The sequence below is a fragment of the Orycteropus afer genome, unplaced genomic scaffold (assembly GCF_000298275.1).
Source record: "Orycteropus afer afer isolate SDZICR_OR568_19922 unplaced genomic scaffold, OryAfe1.0 scaffold00040, whole genome shotgun sequence".
Taxonomy (NCBI): Eukaryota; Metazoa; Chordata; class Mammalia; order Tubulidentata; family Orycteropodidae; genus Orycteropus; species Orycteropus afer.
The window spans coordinates 3,253,389-3,278,178 of record NW_006921627.1 but is presented as its reverse complement, the minus strand read 5'-3'; the positions used below and the strand labels follow the sequence as shown (position 1 = coordinate 3,278,178).

At 42.3% G+C, this 24,790-nt stretch overlaps 1 protein-coding gene across 1 annotated transcript in view; it reads right to left on the bottom strand.

Annotated features, from left to right (window-relative positions):
• Nucleotides 1–24,790, bottom strand: part of CACNA2D4 (calcium voltage-gated channel auxiliary subunit alpha2delta 4) — a 162,810-nt gene that overhangs the window by 102,361 nt on the left and 35,659 nt on the right. The window contains exons 7-18 of the mRNA XM_007937030.2: nucleotides 18,442–18,502; nucleotides 17,619–17,769; nucleotides 15,090–15,164; nucleotides 14,062–14,151; nucleotides 13,851–13,964; nucleotides 12,649–12,727; nucleotides 10,979–11,112; nucleotides 7,635–7,712; nucleotides 6,799–6,879; nucleotides 5,160–5,234; nucleotides 991–1,077; nucleotides 188–259 (exon numbers count right to left, since the gene is read on the bottom strand). Of these exons, the coding sequence (XP_007935221.2) occupies nucleotides 188–259; nucleotides 991–1,077; nucleotides 5,160–5,234; nucleotides 6,799–6,879; nucleotides 7,635–7,712; nucleotides 10,979–11,112; nucleotides 12,649–12,727; nucleotides 13,851–13,964; nucleotides 14,062–14,151; nucleotides 15,090–15,164; nucleotides 17,619–17,769; nucleotides 18,442–18,502 (1,097 nt within the window). The remainder of the gene's footprint in view (nucleotides 1–187; nucleotides 260–990; nucleotides 1,078–5,159; nucleotides 5,235–6,798; nucleotides 6,880–7,634; nucleotides 7,713–10,978; nucleotides 11,113–12,648; nucleotides 12,728–13,850; nucleotides 13,965–14,061; nucleotides 14,152–15,089; nucleotides 15,165–17,618; nucleotides 17,770–18,441; nucleotides 18,503–24,790) is intronic.

Genomic DNA, 24,790 nt, shown 5'->3' with positions numbered 1-24,790 from the left:
CCCAAGGAGGGGTCGCTATGAGTCAGGTCCGACTTTAAGGCACATAACAACAACAACAGGCTCCAGCAAGCACTCAAGTCCTAAGTTCTAATTCAGCTAAGTCCAAGTCCCTTGTCACCACCCAAAATGTCTATTAACTGAGGTGCTGCCTTCCTAGGAATAGATAAGGCTCTCTCTAATACCTTACCCCTTTGTCCAGTGGCACCTTCACATCCATAGACAGAGAACCAGTTTCCCCATTGATCATGGCTGTTCTCAGCTTCAAGAGGAAAGAGAATGGTATTAGTTCCTTGCCTTACACTGGAGAGTGCAAGGTATTGAGGTTTCCTGACCAGCTTAGCTGTCATCCCTGGGAACACTTGGTTTTCCCCTTTTTCCTCTTGTCTTTTTTCTCTGAGTAGAATATCAGGAGGGACTATGGAACAGATCTTTTAGTTCAGTTTAGCTTATAATTCTGGGCTTTGACCAAGTCAGTATTCCATTGTGTACTGATGCATTATGGTACATAAACCAAAAAAACTAAACTCACTGCCATCCAGTCAATTTGACTCATAGGGACCCCTCCTTGGGTTTCTGAGGCAGTATCTCTAAGGAAGTAGATTGCCCCAAACTTCCTTCCCAGGAGTGGCTGGTGGGTTTGAACTGCCAGCCTTCATGTCGTATTACTGAAGCAGTTTATTCTAGGATGACATACTGAGACCAAAAGAGGCTAACACATTACTAAAACTCAGCCTCTGAAGTTTATAGACCCGATCTCATTCATCCTCAAGTAATCTTTGTAATTCAAGAAGACATTATTTTTTAGATGTTTAAAGAATTGCCCATTATAGGAATTGCTGCTGGCTTGGGGCTTGGAACAGCCCTGGGACTAAAGTGCTCTCTCTGGGAGAAGTAAAATGAGTGACCTCATAGCTTAACACCTTGTGGCTGACCCATTTTGTTGGAGATAGAGCTAAACTAGCTTCCTTTTCTCCTACTTTCTCCACTCACAATTTCAGTTTGGTCTTCCCACTCCACTTCAGAGAGATCCACGCTGTTGTAGTTAGGCTTTGGTTTAAATTTCTTCCCTTCTCTGTACTGGAGTGAGCAAGTCAGGGAGAAAAACATGAGGTTAACACAAGGCCCTCCTCACGTTTGATCTCTTTTCTAAAGCCTTCCGGTAGACTCATAAAATCAAAGAATCTCAGCAATTCCTTAAGGTTATCTGGGCCAACCTTCTACCCAATTCAGAGCTTCCCCTACCAACGTTCGTGACAGATGGGCTCAGGCCTCTGAGTGAACATTCCCCGCGATGAGGAACTCCCTATTTTGTGAGTCAGCTTGTCATAGTTTTGGATGGCTCTAATTGCGAAAAAGTTCATCCCTATATAAAGCTGAAATCTGTCTCCCTGTAACTTTTACCCATTGATCTTAGTTCTTTCCCTTGGGGCTACTCAGAATGTCTTCCACCTGACAACCCTAGAGATTTCCAAGGCATTTGTCACTCCTAAGACTTCACTTCTACAAACTAAATATTTCCAATTTGCAGATGCCTCAATACCCTTGGAATATGCTCCACGTTGTCAATGTCACTCCTAAAACAGAGTGCCCAGGACAAAAATCAATATTCCAGATAGAATATGACCAGTGTGGTATGGGGTTGACCTCTTTGGGATAAAATATCATGTAGCTATGAGTAATGTCCAGGATTCTGCTTAACTTCTTAGAGAGCTATCCCACTCTGCTAGTTCAAATTGAATTTTCATTCAATTACATCCCTTTGGTCTTTCTTACATGACACACTGTTAAATTGCATCTCCACAATCTTATGCTTGAGCACTGAGTATTTTGGCAGAACATTCCATGTATCCCTAATACATTTTGTCTTGTTAGTTTCAGCCCATTGTTTTAAAATAATACCTTGTGCATACTAATTTTCTCATTCGATGCATTAGCCATACCTTTTAGACTTTATGGCATCTGCTTTGTGTATTTTCATCTTGTTGACAGAATTTTTTTAACGGGACAGAGCCAAGGACAGATATTGCAGTGCCTAGTAAAGACTTCCTTCCCTCTAACATGACATAGAGCCATTAATCAACATTCTTTGAGTGTTATTATTTTCTGGTCCTGTCTTTATCTTTGTCTGTCTGTCTATCTATCTCTGTCTGTCTCTTGGATACAAAGACAAATATCATCAAGTTATATGCTATTAGGTCTGCAGCACTTCCCAGGTTTAGTTAAGTAATCCTATTGAAAAAGGAAAGAGAATAACTTATCAGAAGGTAAATTAAGAATTAATCAGAGGCTCTAGTTTTAATAGAATGAACCCCCAAGCAGATGTTTGAAGTCCCCTATAAGCATGCTTTTGTCATTTTTTCATTCAGGAAAGTGTCATCCTTATCTCTCACCTGTCCTGGTGATCTGTAGTTTAACTGCCACAACAGTACCCACTTTCATTCTTTTTCTTCTCACTCATGCCTGGGTGATGCCTCCATTCTTGGTGTTATTGGTGTCCATACACATGGCAAACAGCTCTGCCCTGCCATCTTCCACATTAGATCTATTTATTTTGAATAAGATACAATATTCCACTCCTGTTTGCTAAATCCTGATGACACCTGAAAGAGCATCTTTAGCTCTTCGTATTAAAATCATAATTTCACTTTGTTAATTACTCATACTCTAGGCACTAACATAGAAAAAATTCAGGCCAAAAGTATCCTCTTTCGATTTATTATGAGGCATCTCCTCTGTAGTTTTCCTTTTTTTTTTTTTTTTTTTTAACTCAACTACTGTTCTCCTTATTATTCATCATAAATTGATAGAGCTTTCCTTAGAAATATGATTAAATCAGCTTTATAATATCTCTTGTTATATAATTATATCCTATGTTGTGTTGTTGCCTATTGTCTCATTTATGTAAGTCTTATTTCCTTAATTACCCCATAAATTTTATTTCTGTTTATAGCATTCTTCACAGCAGTAAAAAGTAAGGCACACAGTAGTTCTACAACATGGACTTGTTGGTTGAAGCTTTGTATTCATCTAGATTAAATAGATGATGACAGGTAGGTTTCTGATCAATGCCCCTTAATTCTATAATTGAGCTCTAGGATCAACATATTTATTACTTCTCTAGTGAGTCATTTTCTGGCATTGGGGCTGCCTCCCACAGAACACACTGGTACAGGAGAGTCATATATCATGAGTTCAGATGCTGTGGCATAAAACCTAAAATTAACGCCCAATACTGTGTACTGCTTTGACATCTGGGGAAAACCAGGATGTTCTTTGCATAACCTAACCTAAAGTTCCCTTTTCCATTCTGTTCCTGTGGGTAAGGTCCCCTAGCCAAACAACCTTCCTTATCATGGGACCAAGCACAGTTCCTGCTTACTCCTGAGTAGTGGGTTTCAGTTCCCTGCCAGCCCATGGAATAATTCAAACAATCCAATCAAATCCTCCTATGGGAACTGGGACATGCCATCCTCTGAATATACAAAGCCTGCCTCCCACAGCTCATGTTGTTCACCCGATTTCCTAGGACAACCCCTGTGTGGCCCCTGCATGAAGTGCAGGGGTGTCTTCCTCCCCTGGGTTGTGAGTATATGAAACAATTAGAGAATAATACCACATGTATGGTGACTAATAAATTGCTGATAATTTCATCTGTTCAGTGTTAGATATTGTGTGTTTGGTCATCTCCAAAACGCTAGTATAGGAATTCCTCCCAATGGGGTGAATAAACCAAACCCACTGCCATCAAGTCTATTCTGACTCATAGTGACCTTATAGGACAGAATAGAACTGCCCCATGGGGTCTCCAAAGCTATAAATCTTTACGGAAGAAGACTATCACATCTTTGTCCTGTGGAGTGACTGGTGGATTTGAACTGCCAGTCTTTTTGTTAGCAGCTGAGAACTTTAACCACTGGGCTCAAATGGAGTGGATAGGAGGTGATTAAAACAGATGCCTGTCGAATTTGAACTGGGAAGAGTAGACAGAGTGGTTTCCAGTGGATCCTAATTTCTCTTTACTCTGAACCACTATAGGTTGCTTTGAGAAGCTCAATTAGTTGCCTGGGGGCATTCAGTCTCCATTTGAACTAAATGGAATGGAATGTGGTTAGTTTGATCTCTCCAAATGACACCTGGGGCAGATGAGCCCCTTGGTAATTTCTTGGAAATTACCAAATTTTCTTGGAAAAGTATTAGACTGGTAGAGAGGAAAAGCTAAAGTTCCTAGGGTTGTGACTTCTCTCCCCCCACTAACAACCACACTGAAAGGTGTAGCCATTATTGCCATGTATAGTGGTCAAGTGCCATCACTAGGGATAGTAGGGAGCCTCTAGCCTTGAAGGCAGGAGCTCTGGTAGCATAGTGCCTAAGGCACTTGACTGCTAACCAGAAGGCTGGCGGTTCAAACTCATCAGCCACTCCTCGGAAGGAAGGTTGGGCAATCCTACTTCCGTAGTGATACTGCTTCGGAAACCCAAGGAGGGGTTGCTATGAGTCGGGGCGACTCGACGGCAAATAACAACAACAGCCCTGAAGGCAGAGCTATTAGATAAGATGATGCAACTTTTCCTTTTAAGCCATCAGTTGCTCAGTTGAGCCCATGTGAAAATCCTCCTAGTCTGTGTCAAGATGGGGATAGCTAGGAAGAGGACAGGAACACTCAGGAATACACCCTAAGACAAACTCAAGAGCATTTCAGCAACTCACCCCACACCTCTCACAAAAGGTGTCCTGCCATTTTTATTGTTAACTTGATATTAACAGCCTTTTGGTGGGGCCCTGGAGTTATGCTTATATGGCATCAGACTCCAAAAGGGAATGTGGAGCTACCTACTGATGGGAGAATGTAAGTGGCTGTGTCCTATGGGGCTTCTATAACCACACAACTGCACACTTCATTACATGTTCACTGGTCAGGTTCATCAATCATTTCAAACATTTTTTTTTTTTTTTGGACTCGTCTCTCCTGCTAGATTATAAATCGTTAGAAAACAGGGACCGTAACTGAAATACATTTTTTTTTTCTCATACTACTCATAGTAGAGTGCTGGATTTCTGAATGGAGCCCAATAATGTGTTCGTTGTTTCAACTACATTTATGAACCCCCCCCCCCAAGTCCTATAGTCAGACTTCCAAGACAAATAAGATTTATACCTACCAAGGGTCGGAGGTCAGGATGTGAGAGGATGTAGCCATTGTTAGTGTTCAAGAAGGCATATCCATGCACTCCTAGCTGCCAAAGACAGGGATTGAGGTGCATTAGACCTGTTGTTTGTGTTGGATCATTGGATGGTTAAAGATGGCTGCTCATGGCAGAGAATTTCCCAAATATGAATATAACTGAACCAGTGGCCTTCTTCTACCCTTTAATGTCTGATTTCTACATCAAAAAAATTATTGTGGTAAAATATAAAGAGTACAAAAATTTGCCATTTTGAAGAATACAGTTAAGTAGCGTTAATTGGATTGACCGTGTTTTATACTCATACCACTATTTCCAAAATTGCTTCATCACCCCAAACAGAAATTCAGTAGCCTTTAGCAATAAGTCCCCATTTTTCCCTGCCCTCCTCCAGCCCCTACTCATACCCACTGCTGTTGAATTGACTCAGATTCATAGTGACCCTATAAGACAGAGTAGAATTGCCCTGTAGGGTTTCCAGGACTGTAATCTTTACGGAAGCAGAGTGCCACATCTTTTTTTCTATGAAGTGCTGGTGGATTTGAGCCACTAACTTTTCAGTTAGCAGTTGAGCACATAACCACTGTGTCACCAGGCCTCCTTCTTCAGCCCCTGGCCACCTCCAATTCCTTTCCATCCCTATGAATTTGCCTATTCAGATATTGCATATAATATTTGGCTTATTTCACTCAGTGCAATGTTTTTAAGGTTCATCCATGTCATAGCATGTATCAGAACTTCACTGCTCTTTGTGGATTAATAATAGTCCATTATACACATATATACACACACACATACATTAAGGAACTCTGGCAGTGCAGTGCCGAAGATATTTGACTGCTAACCAGAGGGTTGGTGGTTCTAAACCTACAAGCTGCTTCATGGAAGGAAGATGGGGCAATCTACTTTCATAAAGATTTATCACCTTCAAAACCCAATGGGGGTTGCTATGAGTCCGAATCGACTCGATGGCAGTAAGTTTGTTTTTGGTTTTTATATGTATATACTAATTTTGTTCATTCATTCATCTGCTGATAGACCCTTGGGTTATTTCCACCTTTTGGCTATTGTGAATAATGTTATTATGAACATTGGTGTACGAGTATCTGTTTGAGTCTCTGTTTTCAATGCTTTTGGATATATACTTAGAAGTGGAATTGTTGGGTCACCTGGTAATTTTTTTGTTTAACACTTTGAAAAACTTACCCTTTAATTTTGAAATCCTTTCCAAATTCTATTGTTTACAACAATAATGTTGTACCACAACTCAACCCTTTTCCCACCACATGCTCTAGGTGCTTTAATGATAAAATCTCATTCACTCTCACAACATGAATGCATAGCTTACAGGAGCAGATTGAGAAACTGAGGCACAACCCAGGGGAAAACTCTTTGAAGCCCACAGAGCATGTTACAGTAAGCACTGGCAAAGGACTCAGGAATCCAGGCTGCTACTCCCATGCTTAACATCCTACACTTCTCTGGGGACCAGATGGAGAGGCCCCAGCCCAGCTCTGAATCTGGCTGTCACTGTCTGGAGAAAGGATACTAACACTGGCTGGAGAAACTCCTGGGTGACCTGTGACCCCCTTTCAGGGACCTGACCTAGGCTCACCTTATACCGAGGTGCCAGCTTCATCAGCTCGCGCAAGGCCACATCAGAGCCCACCACACCCAGGAGAATGCCATGCGATCGCTGGAAGGAAAGATGCTGAGTCAGGGGATACACAGCTTCCCTGGGAGTAGGGTCAGGCTGAACCAGAGCCCAGAAATAGAAGCTTAGATCTCAAGTGGTTCTTCATCTGCCATTAGATTTTTGGCTGAGCTTCCTGGATAAAAATCTAGAATCTATCAGGAGAGGTCTCAGGAGCAATCTCAGCTGCTGGGAAGATTAATGGTCAATATTAATATTTAAGTTGTAATATCTAAATGAAATAAAAGTTGAATAAAATATGAATCTTCACAGCAGATGCTGAAGTACTGGGATCTCAGGGATGAGAATCTACAGGTGCTATGGTGCTATAGGAAACATTTTCCGACCAGATGGAGAATGGAAGGTTCTGGAAATTATCTCACCAGAGGCCTTTACAAACAAGTTAGAGTCTACCCAGACTGGTAGGTTAAGTATGGTTTTGCTGAAGGCTGCGCAGATAACCTCTCTAGCCTTATCTCCCCAGAGCAGTGGCCCCAAGTGCATAGCAGTAGACTGGCATCATGCTGGCTGTAGTAGAACCACTGGAGGAGTCTGGAAAAGTATGGTTCCTCCAATTCTCTACTGAGAGATTCTGGTGTAGCCTGTCTGGGTCAAGGTCTGGGAATACGCATTTAAAAACCCTCCCAAGGTGGTTGTGATGCCTAGCCAAGTCAAGAACCATTGATCTAAAGAAAGATACCAGCCAGTGCCTCCAAGTTCTGATCACTGCTGCAACCTCTCAGGGAGTGACCACTCACCGTTTCATTCTTTTTGCTGAAGACTGGCATGGCCACAGTAGTCAGTAGCATTAAGCTCTGGGCCTGTGAGGTGAAGAGCTGTCAGAGAGGAAAAAGTAAAGGACAAGCGTCAGTCCAAAGAGGTCCAGTAGTTTACCCTGCTCCGAGCACATAGCATGAAGGGCCCACCATCATTGTTATCAACTACACAATGTCTAATGAAAAGGAAGAAATTCCAAATGATGTTTCCTTTCTCTGCAAATGGAGAACTGGCAGAAATTCTGCATGAGAGAGGTGTGCTATGGAGGAGGATAAAGCTGATATCACTCACCAAAAACACTCCTAAGACTGAGCAAGTCTCATAATCCCAGAGCCCACAACCCAGCTCTCAGTCAGGCTCATTGAACTTTCATAGCTCAGCCATGCCAAGGATGAGTATGAACCCACAGAACTGGCCTGTCCCACACATGCCTATGAACAAAGAGGTTTAACATGGAAAAACTTTCTAAGAAATCTCTGATATGGACCCAAGGTTGGTCTGAGGGAACCACTTAAGGGGGAGAAAGACAGATCCAGAATCATCTGCAAACAAAAGTCCATATGTGGAAGCACAGTATAAGAACAGGTCACAGTGTATTTGTGGTCACCATCTTGGTCATCCCTAACACACATAGAATAGACCTTCAGTCTCTTCTCCACTCAATCATTTCCAACCTGTGAGCATATTTTCCTTCTGACTGCCTGTATTACCATACCATGTCCTCTAGCTACCTTGGAAAGGGGCTCTACCCATGTGTCTCATTCCAAAGCAAAGACAAGTTTTGAAAATAGGTGTGCATCAACACTTTTAAGAGTCTCATCCTCATTTAGATAAACCAAAAGATGTTGCTGAGTCATGGACTTTATTGGAAAATTAGGAACTTTTTGACCATGAAGTCCCTTTTCTTAATTTCATCTGATTTTCAATTTAGATTGAAAGTAAGGTTTTCTGAAGGTGAGCTGCAATTTTGTTCTGAGCTCAGACACATCAATAAAGACAAGGTGAATGCTATCAAGTCTGTGTGAGTTATGAATTTATGAAGCCAGAGGTGCTTCTACCCCTGCTTCTCTAGGGAGCCCCATGCTTTCCTCTCACCTGCCCTCTCCCTTAGGAGTCATCTCTCACTGTGCAGGATCCCAGTGCAGTGGGCACCTATCCTCCCACATCTGTGCCAGGCAGGAGACCTGCCCTGGGCTCAGTGAGCAACACTGAGAACTCAGAAGTTCTCAAAGTTGTACCCAAGAGATTTACAGATGACTCTTTGACAACAGGGACTCCTAAGTCAACAGAAGGAGAGGCAAGGGGGTGGAAAGAGAAGATTTAGAGACTAGAAGGTCTTCCTAATTGAGGGGACAGCTGTCATTTTTAAAAATGAAGATAAAACTGTGCTCTTATAAGTGAACATGAAGGGAAGCAGGAGCCTGGAGGTCTCGGAGCTCTGGTGGTGTAGTGGATAAGGGACTTGACTGTGAACTGGAAGGTCAGTGGTTCAAACCCACCAACTGCTCTGCAGAAGGATGACTGGGTGATCTACTTCCATCAAGATTTACAGCCTCAGTAACCCAATGGTGGTCATTATGAGTCAGAAATGACTCAATGACAGTGATTTTTTTTTTTTTTTTTAAGGGGCCTCAAAGGTTAAGATGGCCATGAAATGCCAAGGGATGACCTGGTATTACCTGTCTGAAATCATTTTTATAGTAAAGCAAAGATATGCCTTTACTCACCTACATTCTCCTTCCTTGTCCCTTCTGCCAAACACACACCCAAACAGTGCTGGCCACCCTGAGTCAGGGTGCATGCTTCCCTCACTGGATTTCAGGGTTCTGGAAGTTGTGAGTACAAACTTAGCCTTCCCTTTGCCAGCTCCTTTGGCATGAACACAAACATTCACGTGTGTGGGAAGCATACAAGCAGGGTCCACTGGAGAAGAGGCCCCTTCCTTAGGCTGTGGTAGTTAATGTAAGGCATGGATGGATGGATGGTGGATGCATGGATGGATGCATGGATGGATGGGTAGATGAATGAAGAATGGAAGAGAGCAAACAACATGAGACAAAGTACAAAGGAAGACAAGAACAAAGAATAGATCTCTCTCTCTCTGTCGTGCTCATACTCTTTCTTATTGACACTCTCATTCTCTGTCAATGGTATCTGCCCTGAATAGGGTCCTGAGAACACCTGGAAAATGAAAGAAGGAACCTGCCCCAACAAAGGAAGCATTTCTTTTCAGAGCACCTGCTTTGGGAGCAGTAGTTGGTGATAGTTGGACTACATCACCTGAGCATGACTTTATTGGCTGAACCCCTTTAAGGTAGATTAATGAGCTTTTCACTCAAAAACTGGCAAGATGGTTCATATCTACTATTAATAGGTAGAAGTAAGCATGCTACTGACCTTAGAGTAAGTCAGAAGTAAAGCTGAAAGTTTGCATTCCTAGCCTCGCCTGCAGCTAGGAGTCAACATTGGCCAATGAGATATAAGTTCAAGTGTCATGCAAAACTCCCTAGAAGTTCCTTTTACAGGTGTGGGACATGCCACTCTCTCCTTCCACCATCTTGCTGCTCTATTGACTAGAGATTCACTAGCCACCTTGGATTAGGAGGACAAGAGTCACAGCTGGAGATGCAAAGGGGAAAACAGGAAGGATCCTGGGCCAGTGATGACCAGAGAGGTCCTCATCAGCTCAGAGCCACCATCCTTGGACTTCTTTTACATGAGGAAGAAACACACTTCTATCCTATTCATGTCCGTATTTTTAGGTCTCTCTTAATCTCAGGCTGAAACATCATCATAGAAGCAAGTGGCTTGTGTGTGATTGGAGAGGTACCATGAAGGTTCCTCTTCCCAAAAAACATCTGAGATTTTACCTTTGATAATTTATTCCTTTGTGTAAGTCATTGCTGCCCACAGGCAGTTTCTTGGAAAATGCAGGTACCCACGAAGGGAGAGCACATGATTAAGCAATATGATTGATTGTGAATGATTGGCCTGACTACTCTCTTCCATAACAGGTAGGAGGGAAGGACAATGAGATAGGTGAGTCCCAGTAGGGAAAGGCAGGAGAAATTAGTTTGGAACAGAGGGGCTCTGTCTATGGGGACAGCTCTGGGCAGGTTAGCTGAAAGGATTTCTGGCATCCAGAGCAGCATATGGGCATGGACCTGCTATTGGGCTGAGGGGTGCCAGGGGAGGGAGGAGAAAATGCATGAAAGACTGGCCATATTCACCCCTTCACAGTGTTATGCTCACTCCTCTCCTGACCCAGAAACTCACCACTTACAACCCAGGGTCCCTAACTCTGGAGCACCTGTCAGAGCCCTACCTTGCTGTCCAGGTAGGCTTCTGTCCAGATGATGTCATGGTCATGGTTTATGACCATGGGACGGCTGAGCACATGCAGGTACTCCATCACATTCTCCTGGGCATCTGCCAGCGTGGAGATCTGTGTGTAATAACCTGGTGGAGGGGAAGGGTTTTGTGGTTTTAGTGATGTGTTGCTCCTCTCGGCATCTCCCAGCAGGGCCCAAGCACACTTCCCCCAAGTGCTGATGCCTCACAGCTGAGCCCTGCATTGGGCATTGCCCTGAGCCATAGAGAACTACTTCCCTATGGCTGTGTTATGTGCTAAGGTTACTCCCTCTTCCAGGGGCTGCAGGAGAGCATCAGTGTTGAAGGGGGATGCAAAGGCCCTGGCCCTAACTCACTTTGGGAGAACTCTAGGGCCCTTTCAGCCCCAAAGCTCCTCATAGGGGCAGCAGAGGCCTCAGATGCAATCACACTGTGAGTTGGCTGCTCCCTCTCCCAACCCTGCCTTCTTCATTTCCTCATAGGTGTGTCTTCCAGTAACACTTCCCAGTAAACATTGTGCATGCAACTATAGGTCTCAGAATCTGCCCAATCTAAGACAGGTATTCCTTGCTCAGTCTCCTCATTTCTCTGATCATTGCCCTTCCTCAGATTATGAGGTGGAGTGCTATGGCTTCTTCACTATAGCCATTGTGATATTTAAAGAGCAAATGGCCTTAAGGCTATCAGTGATTTGGTCCACGAACACCTCTTTGGTCTCAGTGCTCATCACCTCGCACAATGCACTCATCCCATACTCAGGTAAAATGGGACATCTTTCTGTTCCCAACAGCCTTTGTACATGCTATGCCCTTTGTCTGGAATAGCCTTCCTTGCTCTGTAGGTCTGGCTAATTCTTACCAGTTCTTCATGTCTCAGCGTAGAGACTCTTTCTTCAGGAAGCCTTCCCTGACTCCCCAAATGGGAAAGTGACTCTCCCGTTGCACCCTCAGCACCCTGCACAGCCTGAGCCCCTCCAGAAGTTGAGAATTTACAGTTCATTTGTTTGTCTCTTGTGCTGGGCAGTAACAAGAGCCAGGCTGAGCCTGCTCTGACTATTCTCAGTTCCCCAGGGTACCAGGTTCCCAGTAACTGAATCAATGGGGTCTAAGCTGGCACTGAGAGACCCAGGCCTTGGGGTCTGCTTAGAGATAGCACAGGATTGTTTGCACACTAAACATTATTCTAGAGAAAATGGTGAGCCTGTTTTTGGTTTGGAAGCAGAACCAGCGTAAATGGGTTTAGTTTTCAGCAAGAAGAATGAAAGCTAGGCAACAGAGAGAACTTATATTTAAAATATTGGTCTCTCCTTTGCCTTGTGTCAGGGTTTTTTTTTTTTTTTGAAAAGAGAGTCCTTCTCTCTTCTGTAAACACTGGAGAGATGTTTCCTAAGTTCTATTTCAGGAGGCTTTATGACTTAGGAATAGGCCCTATAGGAGTAATCAAGCATTTACTTAAGGTTCTATGGAGCAATAAGCATTTTGTCTTACTTTTTCTAAATAATAGGAAGAAGGACATGTACTGTCATTCTTGGCACACTACCACTCCATTGCAAAGCCTCAGTGCAGAAGCCTGCATGTGGCACCTCTGGGTGTCCCCTTGTGCTCAGGTGAAGGCTACAAGGCACTTGGCTGTCATATCACCTACCTTTGTTGTTACATGCAATCCGTTTCATGCGGTCAGCAAAAGTCACTTCTCTCCCAATGAGATAGGTGAAAACTCGGACCTAATCCACAAGACAGAGTGACTCAGCAGACATTTTCTCCACCAAACAGCAATAATTCCTGGCCACAGTAATCCTAGCTATCCTTATTTATGTGAATCTTAGATGTTGGGTCAAACACTTTGCAGGCTTTGGATTCCCCAAGTCTCACCCTGCTGGCACAAATGGTTAAGTGCTCAGCTACTAACTGAAACGTTGGTGGTTTGAATCCACTCAGCAGCTTTGTAGGAAGAAAACCTGATCATCTGCTCCCATAAAGATTATAGTGAAGAGAACCCTATGGGGAAGTTCTACTCTTTCACCATGAATCAAAATCATATTGATGGCTCCTAACAACAACGTCTCCTTGTGATCAGAAAAAATGCTGAGGTCCATGCAGCAAAAATGACTTGTACAAGGCCAGGATGAGTGTAGAGCAGGTATGAGGCTAAGGTTCACAGCCCAGCAAAATCAGGTTCTGGTCCTGACCTCGCTCACATTCCTCCTCTCTGAGTCCTCCATATCTAAAAACTGGTTGCCATTGAGTAAATTTTGACTCATGGAAACTGATGTGTGTCAGAGTAGAACTATACTCCATAGAGTTTTCAGTGGCTGATTTTTCTGAAGTAGATTACCAGGCCTTTCTTTTGAGAAATGTCTGGGTAGACTCAAATCTTCAGCTTTTCAGTTAGTAGCCTAGCACATTAAACTTTTGAACCACTCAGGACAACTTCTTTGTGCCTAAGATTGTCATAAGTTTTGACCACCAAAATGGGATTGTTGTTGTCAGGTGTCATTGAGTTGATTGCAACTCATAGCAAGCCTAAGTACAACAGAATGAAATGCTATCCAATCCTGCACCATTCTCACAATTATTGCTATGTTCCAGCCCATGGTTGCAGCCACTGTGTCAGTCCATTTTTCCATAAAGATTGAAGCCTAGGAAACCTTATAGAGCAGTTCTACTCTGTTATATAGGGTCACTATGGGTTGGAATTGACTTAGTGGCACACAACAACAACAGGACAGAACATTTGAACTCACTGAAGCCCTGGCTTTTCTGTGTTACACTGGTTATCCTATGCAGTAGGAGAACTCTTCCCTTGGCCCCTTCCACTCCCCCTTAATCCCCTACTGGGAGGGTAACCTTGCGGTCTGGCCAGTTATACTTCTCAAATACTGGCTCGTAGTCCTCCACGGCACCATCGGTGATCAACATGATGGCCTGGTTACAGAGGCTTCCTTGCCTGGCCTCCTGGAACTGTGTGAGAAGGCACCATGACTTCAGGTTGTGAACTGCCCTCCCTCTGCTTCTCTTAACCCCATCACTCCCTCTGGGCTTCCACAGGGGCACATACCTGCTTAAGAATCTGGAAGGCTTCACTCAGAGCTTGGTCTAGGATCCCCACACCTTTGACCATCAGCTTCTCCACCAGCTGTTTGAAATGCTACCATAGGTAAGAAATTTGATGAGGGTCAGGGGGTTGACTGTACCAGGGAGGCTTCACCTTTGGTCATAATTTATGAGGCTGTTTAGAGCTATTGTCTAGAGGAACACAATTGCAGGTTTCACCTCTTCATGATCTGGCTAATTTCATGGGCTAGACCTCTGAAATTGTTGTTTTCAAATAGCCCCAAGGTAAACTAAGAGAGTGAGAATGGCTTGGTACAAATCCATCCCCTCTACTGGAAGGATACAGCTAAGTGTGAGCACTACCACAGGACAGTGCAGAGGCAGGGGGGATGACTGATTTGCTGGGAGCTAACGCTGAGGTTCCTGGGGTCCCTAGCATCCTCAACATCCTAGCCCTTAACTCAACGGTGAGCATTTCACAGGAGTAACTATGGAGGCAACCAAGGACTCTAGAAAGCAACCTCTGGCCCAGGATTCAAGAGCAATCCAAATCCAAATCCCCCATCACAGAGGAAAAGCTCTATGACGTGCAAAATATCACTTTAAAAAAGCAGTTGCCACATCCTCTCCTCCATGGTCTTTTACCAGAGAAAAAGACTCAACCTAATGGGTTTGAATTTCTCCTCCTTTGAGGGAAGGTCCCATGAAGACTAACAGAGTAGAAAGGTCCACACAGGGAAGCAAAGAGGGAGACTGAGTTCTGGATCATCCACAGAGTGAAAAACCAGTGAAAAACTTAAATAGCCAAGGTTCCCTTAGATGCAAACTTTCACTGTTTGCTCTGAATAGATATGCACCATATTTATAAGAGAGATTTCTTGGACATATTTACATAGTTAACACAGATTTGCTTTGCCCTCTTTCCAAGTGCCATGAAGTAAGTTCAAGGGAGCCATCAAGGCAGTCTGCACAAACACCCCAATATCTTAGCAGCAGGGGCTCAGAAGTATCAGGCCATAGATGGACACTTACCTCTCGATTGTCTTGGTCTGCTTGGACCAGGATCCCTTTAAAGCAAGGCTCAATGTAGTGAACATAGTCATTGTACTGTAGTTGTAGTGGGGCGAGGGAAGGAGAGAACAAACAGGATGAGTTGGAAAGTCAGGGCCTGGTGAAGAACCAAAACACTTGATAGGATAATCAGGGGTGAGATTCACCTAGGCCTGTGTGTAATATTATCTTGGGGTACTCTTTACTTTTTGCCAATTTCCTAATAGAAGAGAGTAGGGAGAGCAGCAGGGTCTAAAAATTCTCCCTCAAATCCTGACCTTGGGGCATTTTCTGAATGACATTCTTTTCCCAGAGTACAGACAATCTGAAGTTACTGAAGAATTCCTTTGGTCTCTGCCCCCAAGACCGGACAAGGTGCCTCTATAGGGGTGTCCAGTGTCTTCCATGTGCATCCCTTCCCCAACAGGCTAGGTGGGAGGATGAGACATTGTGCCCTTTTCTCTCTCTGCTGTGTGTATATGAAGAGGGTCCTTTTGCTATCAACAGAGGGTGGGGGTGGGAAAGGAAATGAATTATTGTTTGTCTCTCCCTTTTTATTAGTCACCTTTATTCCTCATAGTTAAATTCCAATTTTCGGTATTGTTCTAGTATCCTTAGTGCATTTTCTACATAAATCAGAGAGGAAAAAGAGAGATGGTGGTGACCAAATGGTAGAATGGCATGGATGCTCTGGGGAGAATGAATATTGGATGTGAAAGCTGTCCCTAACTGGTACTCTCCAAACTGCCAAAAAAGCTGGGGGGTTGGAAGAGGAGAGCCAGTGTTGGGTGGGAAGACAGGTAGGCTCTGAGGGATGAACTCGTGCTGTTCCACTCTTATGGAGTGATGGGACCTGTTATCTGTGGCCATCCTTTCACTCCTGCAGGTCTAGGCACAGGGATGCAGAGAGGGTCAGGATGGGGAGGTGGGGCCTAGGAATCACACAAGCAGGTAAATAGAGAGAGGCCTCAGGGGAGTGGACTGAAAATAGGAGAATGGGCAGCCATTTTCATGCCCCAGCAGGATTGTTTTTTTTTTTCATTTGTGCTTTTCATGTTGTGATAAAATACACATAGCGTAGAATTTACCATCAATGACATTTAGTACATTCGCAGTGTTGTTCAAATATCACCACTATTTAATTCCAGAACATTTTTATCACCCCATTCTCTCTCTCTCGCTCTTTTTTTTTTTTTTTTTTTTTTTGTACTTTTTATTGTAGTGAAACTTTGCACTTTTTATTGGGTGAAACTTTACAAAGCTATAGTTCTCCATTCAAAAACTTATGCACATTCTTTTCATGACATTTGTTACAATTCCCTCAATGTAACAGCATTCTTCTTTTCCGCCCTAGGTTCCTAGTTTCTGCTGTCCTCCTTTCCTGCCTCTTCTGGCCTTTTGAGCTTTATCTTTGGGCAAATGCTGCTCTTTTGGTCTCATATGTTTGATTGTACTGAGGAGTACATTCCTTCCTGGAGGTATTATTCATTTTATGCCTATCTATTGTTTGGCTGAAAGCTGATCCCCAGGAAGCAGAATTATTTTAAAGTTAGACAATTTTGCCTTGGCATTTCTTTGCTAGGTAAGTAAATTCCATTAAAGATAGAAATTTTGGGTAATGTGACAGGCTGTGGATGGAACTTTTGGATCAGCGCCCTTCAACTTTCAGTGCCCTTCAAAGTCCCTGCCAAAAAAACCAAACTCACTATCATCGAGTAAATTCTGACTCATAGAAACCCTCACTGTGTTTCTAAGACTGTAAATCTTTATGGAAGCAGACTACCTCATCTTTATTCCATGGAGAGACTGGTGAGTTTGAACCACTGGCCTTTTGATTAGCAGCCAAATGCCTTAACCACTACACCACCAGAGCTCCTTTCAAAGCCCCTAGGTGGCTGTCAACTCTATCCTCTTGGAGGATTCAAATGGCACACCTTAGTGTGACATTTAAAAACAGTCTCCTAACTTGTCACTCTTCTTTTCTTTCTTCTTTAATCCTCCACTTCATAACTTTTCCAGTCATAAGTGAAGAGTTGCCATAAAAACAGGTCCCAGATTTGTTGTTCACCTTCTCAGCTCACATCTCCTACTTTCCCCTCTTCCCCCAAGGTATCTGGATTTGGTGAGATCAAGGAAGTGGGGAAGACTGGAATTGTCATAAAACAGGAACCCAGAGACCATTCATTCTACATCAGATTGGAGAACGATAGATCTGAATGGGAATCAATTAGACATTTACTCATGGTCAGTAGTTCTTCACCTTTATTGGAACCCAGACTCTTCTGAGAAATTGAAAGATAGGCCCAGGAAAATGAAAGTATATAACATTTTATATATAATTTCAGGAGCTTGGGAAGACCATAGACCCTATATTAATAGCTCAGCTTGAAAGGAGAGAATCATTCTACAGTAAGAGGCATCAAATGACTGTATTGGTCATTCTAAAGCAGGAAGAAGAAAATATTTTCTCGAGGGAGTGAGAACTGCTCTAGAACAAGAAGGCACATTTACCGCGATGATATTAACAAAGTCATTCTCTCCCAGGGTATCCAAGATGGTGGAGACGGTGTGCTTGGCAATGGCCATCCTCAGCCCCTTCATGCTGCCACTCACGTCCACAAGAATCACTATGTCTTTGGGAGAAGTAGCAGCCTGTATGTACCTTCAGCATGAAGAAGTGGAAAGGAAAGGGGCAGGTTGAAGATGGGCAAACCAAAATCAAATAACCCCTGACCAAGAGTTTCCAGTTATTTCTATTTAAATTCTGGCCCAAATGCATCCAAAGTTCAGGTCAATGTTCTGCACCCCATCTATGATAGGTTTTGTTGTGTTCCAAAACAACTCGACATACTTCTGAAGCTATATTGGCTTGATGTAGTTGGGCATGTGCCCATCCAATGGGTCATCGGGAGGGGAAAAGGTCAAATCCTGGTGGTAACCCTGGTCCTCTTTGGTTTAGACCAGCTAGAGTCTCTGAGGGGCTGGCAGTGGAAAAGGAGAGAGCTGAGTTTAACCCTGAGTGTCTTTTACAAATCTGCTGGAGAAGGGGCAGCAAGAGATGAGAACCTGACAGGGTGCATCTGGGGACAGCCCAGTGTTCTGAAAGAAGGTTTGGGTTGGGAAAGATAAATGTTATCAATCCTAGATGAACAGTCCTGGAGCAAGGGCAGATGCAGAAAGAGGAGAGGATCTACCTGGCAATTCTTCCTACTCTTGTATTAGATAATGATTCTACACATTTGAGACTATTTGGTGGTGGAAATGGGGTAGAAGGAGGTGGCCAAAGAATGTAGGAGAACTAGGGGCAAGAGATCTTTCCCCTGTGAGCTCTTACCAGCCACGGTTTCGGCAGTCGAAGGCAATGACTCCATTTTCATCAGGTGTCCATTTTATACCTGAGGGAATAAAGGTTCATTCTTTCACTAGCTCACTGAGGCTGCCCCTGAGCCCCTGGCTGGTGCTAACACCCAGAGTGCCCATGATCCTCAGGCCAGGGCCATCTGTGATCTGGGCAGCAGGGTATAGGAACACTAAATCACACCCTATAAACTGGGACAGCAGGCATGGAGGGAGCCAACTCTATGGAGGAGCACCCACCATGCAAACTGCCCACATCTCTAGTGGGATAATTTTACCGGGAGTATTCCCAAATACAAGGAGCTCTGATGGCACAGTGGTGAAGGCATTTGGCTGCTAAGCGGAAGGTCGGCAGTTCAAACCCACCAGCTGCTCCATGAGTGGAAGATGGGGCAAATATAGAGATTTGCAGCCTTGGAAACCCCATGAGGGTAGCTGTGAGTTGGAATTAACTCAGTGGCAGTGGGTTTTTTATTCCCAAATATGGGGCCTAAAACTCATTAGTGAGGTTAAACCTCACATCAAATAGTGGAAGAAAAGCTTCGGAGAGATGTGACTTTCTTGTAATAGATAACAGGTGCCCTGTTTTCCAATGTAGCACTATGTTTTCTAGCCCACCTGCCTCTAATCAGGTTAAGCACATTAGTGCTCCTGATCCCTTCTATTAGGTGGGCTGGGAAAACGATTTGATTGTGCAGCTGTAAGCTCCTTGAGAGCAGGAATTCCTAGCACCCAGCTCAGTGTCTGACTGCACCTAGCAGAGTAAATGCTCAATAAATGATTGTTACATAAATGAAAGAACAAATAAATGAGCAAAGAAGCTCTTCCTTTAACCTACTAGCAGAGTGTGCTGGTAGACTTTGTTCTATTCATCTAACCAAATACTTGGCTAGATACACATAAAGCACAGATAACATGGACATGATCCATGATAGAATCTCTTTTCAAAAAGACTTTAACAATTTGGAAAAGTAGATTCAAGTAAGAAGATTAAAAATAACAGTTTAAAGTGTAATATGTTGCATTCGAACTGGGAGGGGGGCTGCAAAACATGGCAGTATCATGAAAACTAGGATTGCAAGGAATTTGCTGTTCCATAGCAGTTATACTCCAGATAAGATGTACTCTTGGAAGCTTTGCTGGTCTTTCAAAAATAGGAGAGGTTTTCAGGGATTATGCCCCACACTAATGATAACAAGGTTGCAAGGGTGAGGGGCAGTGGCTAGGGTAGCAAGGAGCCAAGACCTTGATATGCGAGAGAGATGGTACGGAGAGATGGGAAGCAGGATGAGAGCCATGGGTGGAGTTCATGTGGAATGACTGGAGCTTGAATGGCAAGGGTTTGATCTAGACTGAAAAGGGGGATCATCCTATAGCTGCATTCCAACAACAAAATGATTGTGGGGGATTTGAGCCATAGAACAGCAATGAAAAAGGGGAAGCTAAGTCTAAGGCTCCTAACTTTGAACCAAAACTTTGGAAGAAGATGTTGATGATCCTGGCATGGGAGTATCCTCAATTGCTGCTGGAAACATAAGGAAATCCTTTTGAGAGGAAGTTTTTCTAAAATCAGACCTGCAGAATTCCTAAAAACATGTAGCAATGATTGCTAAATATATAAATATGCAGGCTCCTGTGAGTGAAAGGCAGCAGAATCAAGAATCATTAGACTTAACCTCTCAAAGATCTCAGATATTGTAAGTCAAATACAAAATATAGAGTAGCTATGTTTAAGCACTTAATTGCGCTCATGTGGTATCTGTACATAGATCAGAGGCAGTCATTTGAACAGATCAAGGGGATACTGCATGGTTTAAAATCAAGGAAGGTGTGTGTCAGGGCTGTATCATTTCACTATACTTATTCAATCGATATGCTGAGCAAATAATCTAAGAAGCTGGACTATATGAACAAGAACATGGCATCAAGATTGGAGGAAGACTCATTAACAACCTGAGATGTGCAGATGACACAAGCTCCCTTGCTGAAAGTGAAGATTGGAAGCATTTACAGATGAAGATCAGAGACTACACACTCCAGTATGGATTGCACCTCAACATAAATAAAACAAAAATCCTCAAAACTGGGATAATAAGCAACAGCATGATAAATGGAGAAAAGATTGAAGTTGTCAAGGATTTCATTTCACTTGGATCCACAATCACAAGAAATCCAATGACGTGTGTCTGCTGCAAAAGACCTCTTTAAAGTGTTAAAGAGCAAAGATGTCACTTTGAAGACTAATGTGCACCTAACCCAAGCCATGATATCTTCAATAGCCTCATATGCATGTGAGAGCTGGACAATGAATAAAGAAGACCACAGAAGAACTGATGCATTTGAGTTGTGGTGCTGGAAAAGAATAATGAATGTATAACACACTGCTAGAAGAACGAACAAATCTGTCTTGGAGAAAGTACAGCTGGACTGCTCCTTAGAAGCAAGACTGGCCAGATTCCATCTCACTTACTTTGGTCATATTGTCAGAAGAGACCAGTCCCTGGAGAAGGATATCGTGCTTGCTAAGGTAGAGTATCAGTGAAAAAGAAGAAGACCTTCAATGAGATGGATTGACCCAGTAGCTATGACAATGAGTTCAAGTATGGCAATGTTTTTGAGGCTGGCTCCAGGCAGTATTTCATTCTATTGTACATAATGTTGCTATGAGTTGAAACTGACTCGACAACACCTAACAACAACATGTTTGAGAAATAACAAATAGAAAATACAGAAAGAAGTGAAGAGACAACTTAAAAAAATAAAAAAAAGGAACACTTAGAAAAAAAAATGTTTAGGTTTAAAAAAAACTTTAAATGGATAGTGGATTATTCATGTTGTTATGTGCCATTGAGTCGGCCCCGACTCATAGTGACCCCTCCTTGGGTTTCCAAGGCAGTAACACTACAGAAGTAGATTGCCCAACCTTCCTTCCGATTATTCATAGAGAAAGAGAATTTATATATTTGAAGAATTTGTCCAGAATCCTGTGAAAGCTAGAATGAGAAGTTTCAATATATATGTCTGATTGGAGACCCAGAAAGAGAAAAGGGGGAGAATGTCAGAAGGACAATGGTTACATATGTAATGTCTGCAAATTTTCTACAGTTGATAAAACCCACAAATTCACTGATCCAGAAGTATATTATACTTCAAGCAGGATAAATAAAAAGATACCCATTTATAGACTAGTGGACCATGCAAACCTCAGCCTGTATGACCATGAGACCAGAAGAACTAGATAGTGGCCAGCTACCACTATCAACTACCCAAGAAGGGATCAATGCAGGAGATCCTGCCTAGAGTGGGGGAACAATGTGGAACAAAGCTCAACTCAAAACGAAAAAAAGACTAGGTTTACTGATAGAAGCTGGTGAAACCCCCAAGACTATGGCCCCTAGTTACCTTTCAGGTCTAGAATTGAACTCACTCCTGTAGCTTACAGCAAAGCAATAGACAGGTATATATGGTGAACATTTACATCAGGTAGATATACTCTTTTGGAAGGAGGGTTGGACAATCTACTTCCGTAGTGAATACTGCCTTGGAAACCCAAGGAGTGGTCACTATGAGTTGGATCTGACTCCACGGCACATAACAACAACAACAACAACGGATACATTCCTTAGAATGATCAATCATGGGAGAGCAGAAGGGCAATGTTTGCACAGGGGGCAGGAATGCAGAGGAAAGAAGGACACAGGGAAGACATAACTACAGGGAGGAAGTGGGAAGAGAACTTCTACATTGTGGGGAACTGCAGTCAATGTCATGACACAAAATCTGTATGAACAGCTGTATAGAAAATGAATTTGCTCTGTAAACTTTCACCCAAATCACAATACAAATTTTTTTAAAATAAAAATAAATGAAAAGATACCCGCATACAGACACATCATAGTGAAATTGCATGTCAAAAGCAAAATGTTCTTGAAAGCAGCTAGAAAGAAATGCCAGGACACCTACAAAGAAACAGTAGTTGAACTGACAGCTGATTTATTCAACATCAATAGAATCTAGAAGATAGTGGGAAAGTATTTTTAAAGTGTTGAGAGAAAATAAATGTTAATTTAGAATTGCATTTCCAGCAAAACTATCATTCAAGAATGGCGATAAAATAAAACATTTGTAGATAAACACAAACTCCAACAGTTTACCACCAAAAGACCCTCTGTAAAAGAACTTCTGGAAGATTTAAGAAGAAAGAAAGTGATCTCAAAAAAACAGCCTGAGATGCACAAAGAAATAGTGTATGAATAAAATGATAGAGAACTGGTTAAACACAAATTAGTAGTTATCTGTGTCAAATAACAGTAATTGTGTTTAGTTTATGAGGATAAAAAATGTGAACTATTATATGACAACAGAGTGAAAAGTCATATTGTTAGTAATATGTACCACATAAAATGTTGCAGCAAGTAATTCACTGATGTTATCATTCTCAGATGTTCATTCTCAGATGTTCTATTTTATGATTTACTACTCCAAATGTTGCCATATATAGCAGGCTAGAACATTATATATTCCTGGGAGGAAGTTGAAGAGCTCTGGTGGCATAGTGGTTAAGGCATTTGGCTGCTAACCAAAAGGTCAGTAGTTCAAAACCCACCAGCTGCTCTGCAAGAGGAAGATGAGCCAACCTACTTCCATAAATATTTACAGCCTTGGAAACCCTATGGGTCACTATGAGTCAGAATGGACTCAATGGCAATGAGTTTTAGAGAGGAAGTTATGGGAAAATACATGCAAGGAATATGGAAAAAATTGCTGAGATATGTGAACTTGCTCCCAGCATTTGATTGGGATAATACTGATTGGTGGAAAAATCATGCACGGGGCAAGAACACTGAATTCAGAACTTGATATTGCCAATGTGGATTAGCTCATACGGAGCTGGAGAAGGGAAATTGACAAATCAGGACTTAATGGATTTTGAAGAGAAAATAAATGCTGACAAAGGAATAATGAAGAAGAGGAAGGAAAGAAGTTGTCAAAAAAAAAAAAAAAATTACAGTGAAAGGATAGCCTGAAGTTTTTTCAAACCTAAATCAGGGGCTTCAGTTGCTTGAAAACATGGACCCAAACAATGTTTGCTTTGCTAGAGTAGATAGGCAGATTCAGGAAGCAGTGAGATGTTACGGCAAAATATAGGAAGAAATAAAAAGGGGGGGCCATACAGAAAACTCTCACTAATTTTCTGACTAGAAGCACCATCCCCATTCCCAGGGATTATCTAGATGATCCAGAACATTTTACAAGTGGAGTTATTACCGCAACTAACAAAATACCAATATTGTCCAACTCTTCCTTGTTGTCAGAGCAAATTGTTATGATTTGTGCATTTTTAATATATGTACGTATTAAAACATATCTGTAAGTTTGTATGTAATGTTTCTGATTCTCAAAAGACAAATAAAGGTCAGATTTATAAAGACATTGATAATAAAAGACAATAATAAGGAAAAAAAAAGATATTTGCTTTACAACAGAACTGAATTATGATGGAGTTATTGTACTGGTACCCCATCACAAATTGGGGATTACCAATTACAGGACTAGATTGCTAAAATTATACAAATCATTACTAAAAGAATAAGAATAGAGGGGATAAGCTCCAAACCAGTAGATAGTTTAAAAAGAGGGGGGGGGGGCAGAGGATAATAGAGGAAGAGGAGATTATTAGAAAAATTTAATCATTAAAAGAAGCAAAAGATGAAAAGAGGAAACAAAAATAGTGGGAAATAAAAAAATAAAATGATAGCAAGGTCTCAAATATACCAATATTCACAGTAAATGTAAATGTGCTTAAATTGCCAACTAGTAAAAGATTGTCAGCTCTGATGAAAATTTAAAAGCTATAAACTATTTTTCGAAGATACAGTTTTTAAAAATGGCGTAGGTTGGTAATAAAGGGATAGGGAATTATATACATAGACAGGAGCTCTGGTAGCATAGTGCCTAAGGCACTTGACTGCTAACCAGAGGCTGGCAGTTCAAACCCACAAGCCACTCCTCGGAAGGAAGGTTGGGTAGTCTACTTCCATAGTGATACCATCTCAGAAACCCAAGGAGGGGTCACTATGAGTCTGGTAGGACTCAATGGCACATAACAACAACAAAAAAAATATATGTGTGTATATGTATATGTACATATATGTACGTATATGTATATGCGTGTGTGTGTGTGTGTAAAACACTGACCAGGAGTATACTGTCGTCATTCTATGAATATCAGACAAAACAGACCTAAAATAAAAGGCGTCATAAGGGCTAACAGGGAGCTCTGGTGGTGTAGTGCCTAAGGCACTTGACTGCTAACCAGAAGGCTA